Raw genomic sequence first — 6,746 nt, forward strand, 5'->3', positions numbered from 1 at the left:
TTGCTGTTTGCAAAAATAAAAATGGTTTTAAGATTTTAAATTATAATTGATTTTTCTTATCTTCAAAATTTTTATTTTATATATATATGAATGGAATCGATAAGGGAAAATCTATTAAATAATTAATTAAATTAAATATAAATGGAACTCAAAACTAAATAGTCATCAAAAGCAAAATTAATTGTTTTGAAAATTTCAACTCCATTTTAACGGTTTTAATGAATATTATTTATTTTAAACATTTTAAATAAAAAGAACATTGTAAAATTCCATAATAACGTTGTAAAATTCCGATCATCATCATCAAAATACACGAGATACACCAAGACGTACGTACTTGGGGATTAGTCTTATTTGAATTATGAAATATGTATTAATTCGATTTCTCCTATGCAGGGTCAAACGTGTTGCATTAAAATGCCAAGGACCCTGCTCAACAATAACAATCACTAAATAATAATTAAATGATACTTCGAGTGGGAATCAGCTGATGCCTGTTTTGCTTTGCCTTTCATGTGTGTGCCATGTCGTTGCCCCTCTGATCCGCTACTCCTACACCGGCTGCTCCAGCCCCTGGCGGTCTTCAAGTCCTCCAATGTTTTCATATTTGGCTGCTCCTTCGACTCAGAGCACCCTCCAAACACGTAGAAGTCGAAGCTCTCTGGGCTGCCCAGACCTCACTATGCTTTTCAGCTTCACACAGCCGTCCGCCCACAACTCCTCCAAAGAGACCAATGCCTCCATACTTGGCAGTGCTTCTAACTCAGAGCACCCGCCAACATGTAGGAGTCGAAGCTTTGTCAAAGGCTCCGAACCCTTAATGCTCCTCAGTTTCACACATCCGTCCGCCCACAACTCTTCCAAACTTCCCAGTGCATCCAAAAGTGGCAACTCTTCTAAGTCGGAGCAGCCGCCGACATGTAGGAGCCTAAGCTTTGTGGGCGGAGACGAACCCCGTAGTCTCTTCAGTTGCAGGCATCCGTCGGCCCACAGCTCCTCCAAAGATGCTAAGGTTTCCATGCTTGGCAGCTCTTCTAACTGAGAGCACCCGCCAACATGTAGCGATCGAAGCTTTGTGGTCGGCGCAGACCCTTTAATACTCTTCAAATTCACGCAAGCGTCCGCCCACAACTCCTCCAAAGCCACCAATGCGTCCAAAAGTGGCAGCTCTTCTATGTTGGAGCAGCCGCCAACATGTAGGACCCTAAGCTTTGTGGGCGGAGACGAACCCCTTATTCTCTTCAGCTGCACACATCCGTCAGCCCACAGCTTCTCCAAAGATGCTAATGTCTCCATGCTTGGGAGCTCTCCTAACTGAGAGCACCCCCCAACATGTAGCCATCGAAGCTTCGTGGTCGGCACAGACCCTTTAATGCTCTTCAGATTCACACAAGCGTCAGCCCACAACTCCTCCAAAGCTACCAATGCGTCCATAGTTGGCAGCTCTTCTAAGTTGGAGCAGCCGCCTACATGTAGGACCTTAAGCTTTGTGGGCGGAGACGAACCCCCTATTCTCTTCAGCTGCACACATCCGTCAGCCCACAGCTCCTCCAAAGATGCTAATGTTTCCATGCTTGGGAGCTCTTCTAACTCAGAGCACCCGCCAACATGTAGGAGTCGAAGCTTTGTGGTCGGCGCCGACGCCTTAATGCTCTTCAAATTCACGCAAGCGTCCGCCCACAACTCCTCCAAAGCCACCAATGCGTCCAAAAGTGGCAGCTCTTCTATGTTGGAGCAGCCGCCAACATGTAGGACCCTAAGCTTCGTGGGCGGAGACGAACCCCGTATTCTCTTCAGCTGCACACATCCTTCAGCCCACAGCTCCTCCAAAGATGCTAATGTTTCCATGCTTGGAAGCTCTTCTAACTCAGAGCACCCGCCAACATGTAGGAGTCGAAGCTTTGTGGTCGGCGCCGACGCCTTAATGCTCTTCAAATTCACGCAAGCGTCCGCCCACAACTCCTCCAAAGCCACCAATGCGTCCAAAAGTGGCAGCTCTTCTATGTTGGAGCAGCCGCCAACATGTAGGACCCTAAGCTTCGTGGGCGGAGACGAACCCCGTATTCTCTTCAGCTGCACACATCCTTCAGCCCACAGCTCCTCCAAAGATGCTAATGTTTCCATGCTTGGAAGCTCTTCTAACTGAGAGCACCCCCCAACATGTAGCCATCGAAGCTTCGTGGTCGGCACGGCACCTTTAATTCTCCTCAAATTCACACATGCGTCTGCCCACAACTCCTGCAAAGCTACCAATGCGTCCAAAAGTGGTAGCTCTTCTAAGTTGGAGCAGCCGACAACATGGAGGAGCCTAAGCTTTGTCCGGGACGACGAACCCCGTATTCTCTTCAGCTCCACACATCCGTCCGCCCACAACTCCTCCAAAGATATCAATATTTCCATTCTGGGAAGCTTTTGTAATTCAGAGCACCGGCCAACATGCAGAAGGCGAAGTTTTGTGAGCGGCCCCGACCCCTTAATACTCTTCAGCTGCACACATCCGTCAGCCCACAACTCCTCTAAAGATGCAAATGTTTCCATACCTGGCAGCTCTTGTAATTGAGAGCACCCTCCAACATGTAGAAGTCGAAGCTTTGTAGGCTGCCGAACGTTTGTGAGTGTCGCAGACCCCTTAATTCTCTTCAGCTGCGTACATCCGTCCGCCCACAACTCCTCCAAAGACACCAATGTTTCTAAATTGGGGAGCTCTTCTAACTCAGAGCACCCACTGACATGCAGGATTCGAAGCTTCGTTAGCTGCACCAAATCTCCTACACTCTTCAAGTTAACACATCCGTCTGCCCATAACTCCTCCAAACATTCCGGCAACCGGGGAGATCCCTACAAAAGCAGGTCACACATTTCAACGATGAGAAAAATATTTATACGTAGTGAAGTATGAATGAGGTATTTATACTAAACATACAAACACAGGAAACAAATTCCCATTTACCTGTAATTCGTCTTCTCTTTGCCACAATGAGTTTAATACGCTCCCGGACACTTGAAAAAACCTTAAATTCCTTGATGAAATGAAGGCAGGGAGAGAAGAGTATGGACAATTCATCCAACGGAGCCATAAGATCTTTGGTAACTTCACCCTCTTCAAAATGTGTTCCAATAGAGAACCTTCGGTATCAAGGATTTGCAACCGGCTCATAAGAATGACGCCCAATACATCATCATCCTCATTGTATTCAGTGAGATCCATCTTAAGTCCCCGCACGGGTATAGCCTGTCAACTCTTGTAAAACGATCGTCACTACTTGTTTATTCTTGAAATATGATAATGAATTAAAAATTGATGCCAGGCAGACTTTTATCAAATAAAATAAAAGATTGAATGAGTAAACACTTACGGATGATTGCTGTAACAAATCAACGATAACATTCTCTGTCCAACGCGAAAGCCGACGCGGCGATGATTTGTCGCCGACATCCATTCCCAAATTTCCCAGGTGGTCGTGCATACGGAGCGAATTCGAACTGTCCACCTCCACAAGAGATTTGTCCATTAGGTTTTGGAGCCCCCGCCTTCCACTCCAGCCTGATGCATTCCATAGGCTTATGGCTGTATCCCTATTTTGTCCTCTGAAAAAACATGCGATGTCTAAGAATATCTGTCGTTCCTCTTCATTTAGTGAGCTATAACTTATTCTTAATGTGTTAAGGATCTCACTGGGAAGCATTTGTTGAAGACTCTTCAATTCGACTTCCCATTCAGATATTTCTTTATCATAAAGCAGTGCCCCAAATATTTTCAAAGATAATGGTAATCCTTTACAAGATTCTAAGAACTTATCTACCAAAGGTTCAAAGTCTGGAAGCGGAGAGGCTTGGCCGAAGGCATGGAAGCAGAAGAGCTCTCGGGAGAGCTGTGTATTAAGTCCAGTTAGAGTATAAATTGATGAGTTTTCAACTCTTGAACGTCTGAGAACATCCTTATCTTTAGATGTAATCAATATTAAGCTTCCTGAATGTAGATCATCAATGCAAACCGGCAAAAGTGCATTAACCTGATTGACATCGTCTACATCATCCAAGATTACTAATGCGTTAGAAGATTTGAGAGGTTCCATGAGCATCTCTTTACCTTCATCAACATTGTATATCAGCTTATCTAATCCAGTCAAGTTCTTAAGAAGTATTCTCTGCGACGAATTTAAAGAGTTTTTAGCTGCACTATCTCTAACTTCAAATAAAAAGCAGGATCTGTGATAATCTGATTTCTTCATATTGAAGAAATGTTTTGCAAAAGTTGTCTTTCCTACGCCACCTAACCCCACTATCCCCAATATCTGCGATTTCCCCCTTTGCTGTTGCTGCAACAGGACTGTCTCTTCAAAATCTTGAAGCTTAAAATTCAAACCTGTTGGATAGTCGGCCACGGGCAACTCTGGCTTTTTCACTATTTCCGACAGACATTTAACCACCTTATCGAGCAGCTCCATCTCCAGCTCCTTGCTAGTTATTCAGAAGAAAATAAATATAACAGTGAGAAACAAACGTCTATGTCTATTTATCAAACATAAAATACTATCATTGATAGTGAAGGTTGAGTTTTCACCCAATATTGCACGCCTCCAGCTCGAAACCACTAATGTCTGCAACACGAAAAAGTGCATTTCTCCAATCTTCAATAGTCTTGGAGTCAAATCGCGGCTTCTCTTCATTAGTTTGAGGGTCAGAAGTTCTCTTCTCTGCGAGGTTTTGTAGGGCTTGAGCATATCTTCCCCTTTTACTCCGCGCCCATCGAACCTCCGCGGGCGTGACACCGTAAAACACTGGAATTGTGGGAACCCCTGAGTCCAACATCAGCACGAGCTCATCTAGGCACCAATTTGATTCAGCATAACAAGGAGAGAAGATCGCCACATGGGCTGAGGCAGTCTCAATAGCGCGTTTTATTTGAGAAGGAAATTCGTATCCCCGCTGCAACTCGTCCTCATCCAGAAAGGCCTTCAATTCAATTGAGCGAAGGCGATTGTAGAGCGACTTGGCGAAGGTTTTCTTCACGTCAACTCCGCGGTGATTTATGAATATCTCATACCACTGACTGTTGTTGGAATGAGCAACAGCAGACGAGGAAGCAGCCATTGCAAATCAGCAAACAGAAATAAAAAATAGCAGTATCGTTGATGCTATGGAGATAATTCGCAGATAATTCGCAGGGTTTCAGAAGCGCAGAGATATGGTTGGGAAGAACGGTGTGCAGCCTTATCCCCTATATACCTCAAACCCTGAGTTTATGTCGATTGCCGATTCCCCGAATATTCGGCAATCGGAATGACACTGGCTGGGTCAAACTAATTTACTGTAGTTCAAAAGAAAGACAAAGAAATATGGACGCACAACCACAGTCCAACCACACCTTTAGTTCAAAAGAAAGACAAAGATATATGGACGCACAACAACACCTTTATTCAAAAGAAAGCTAAAGATACATGGACGCACAACCATTCCAACGCACTACATTTATTCAAAAGATATATGGTGGCTGTCAACCACTCAAACCCATCATTCCAACCCACTCCATTTGTATTTATTCAAAAGAAAAACGATAAAGAGATGCGGTGACTCATAAACAGTACCGTCCACCCAGAGATATAGTGACTACTAAAGGGATATGATAGGCTATTAATCACTCAAATCGATTTATTGATTTATTAAAATAGATTTTAAGCAATTTAAGTGAAATTCTAAAATCTGGTCATTAAAGAAAATGTGGATATCATTTGAATAATGATAATGTTATCATTATTGATATTTTTAAATATAATCTAATCAATCTTATCTCATTAATTTTTATAAAAAAAAAATTAATGAATTAGTTGAAATATGATGTAATAAAGTTTAAATTAATTTACATAAATTAATTAAAATATGATATAATAAAGTTTAAATTAATTTATTATTTTAATGATGAGTTTAAATTAATTTTAAAATGAGTATAAGGTATATGTGTAAGTATTAGATGTAATATGAGATTGTATGGAAACAATTTTAATGTGGATATAATTATAATTAATATATTTGTAATAATTATCAGAATTTTTTAATCTGAAGTTATATTTACGAACACTCAAAAAAAATGTATGGTAAAAAAATATAAATAAATAAGAAGTATGGTAACTAAATAAAAGCTCTTTTTATATTTATTCCATAAACATTTTTATATTTAAATAAAACTCAAAAATACCATGGAACAAATTATTATTAATACCATGGGCGAGATACCATATTTATAAGAGAGGTGTCGCAAATAAATAAATATAAAAGAGGTATGGTAAATAATTAGAAATATATCAAATAAGATTAGAAATCAACATCTAATTATATACCAAGCCTATGGGTCAAATACCATGGCAAATAAAATCGGTATGGTAAATAAATAAAAATATGAATAAAGGAGAGGTATGATAAATAAATAAAACATCTTTTTATATTTACTCCATAAACCTCTTTATATTTACAAAAACTCAAAAAAAAGGGCTTTATTTAGGTGAAGCCTATGGGCCAAATATCATATTTATAAAAGAAGTATGGTAAATAAATAAATATAAAAGAGGTATAAAGAGGTATGGTAAATAAATAAAAATATATCATAAAGGATTATAAATCAACATCTAATTATATACCAAGCCTATGGTCCAAATACCAAGGTAAATAAAAGATGTATGGTAAATAAATATAAATATAAATAAACCATAAGTATGGTAAATAAATAAAACATTTTTTATATTTACCCT

General features: G+C 40.4%; 1 protein-coding gene across 1 annotated transcript; it reads right to left on the reverse strand.

Moving 5' to 3' along the window:
- Positions 1-362: 362 nt before the first annotated feature.
- On the reverse strand, positions 363-5,168 carry LOC149211876 (disease resistance protein Roq1-like). Its single transcript, XM_089391617.1, has 4 exons — positions 4,565-5,168; positions 3,357-4,461; positions 2,951-3,232; positions 363-2,838 (listed from the first exon to the last, which is right to left on the reverse strand). The coding sequence occupies exons 1-4, from the start codon at positions 5,092-5,094 to the stop codon at positions 625-627; spliced, it is 4,131 nt and encodes a 1,376-aa protein (XP_089247743.1). The 5' UTR covers positions 5,095-5,168; the 3' UTR covers positions 363-624.
- Between the last annotated feature and the right edge of the window lie 1,578 nt (positions 5,169-6,746).

Source organism: Pinus tabuliformis, chromosome 1_1, assembly GCF_031772625.1.
Source record: "Pinus tabuliformis cultivar Carrire ecotype Pingquan chromosome 1_1, CPIR1, whole genome shotgun sequence".
NCBI classification, from domain to species: domain Eukaryota; kingdom Viridiplantae; phylum Streptophyta; class Pinopsida; order Pinales; family Pinaceae; genus Pinus; species Pinus tabuliformis.

Bases quoted from the DNA above. Each gene is read 5' to 3' on its own strand.
- LOC149211876 (XM_089391617.1), bottom strand. From the start codon at position 5,094: ATGGCTGCTTCCTCGTCTGCTGTTGCTCATTCCAACAACAGTCAGTGG. The intron at 4,462-4,564 runs GTGAAAACTCAA...CTGAATAACTAG, and splicing joins CTGGAGGCGTGCAATATTGG to CAAGGAGCTGGAGATGGAGC. The intron at 2,839-2,950 runs GTAAATGGGAAT...CTGCTTTTGTAG, and splicing joins AAAGAGAAGACGAATTACAG to GGATCTCCCCGGTTGCCGGA.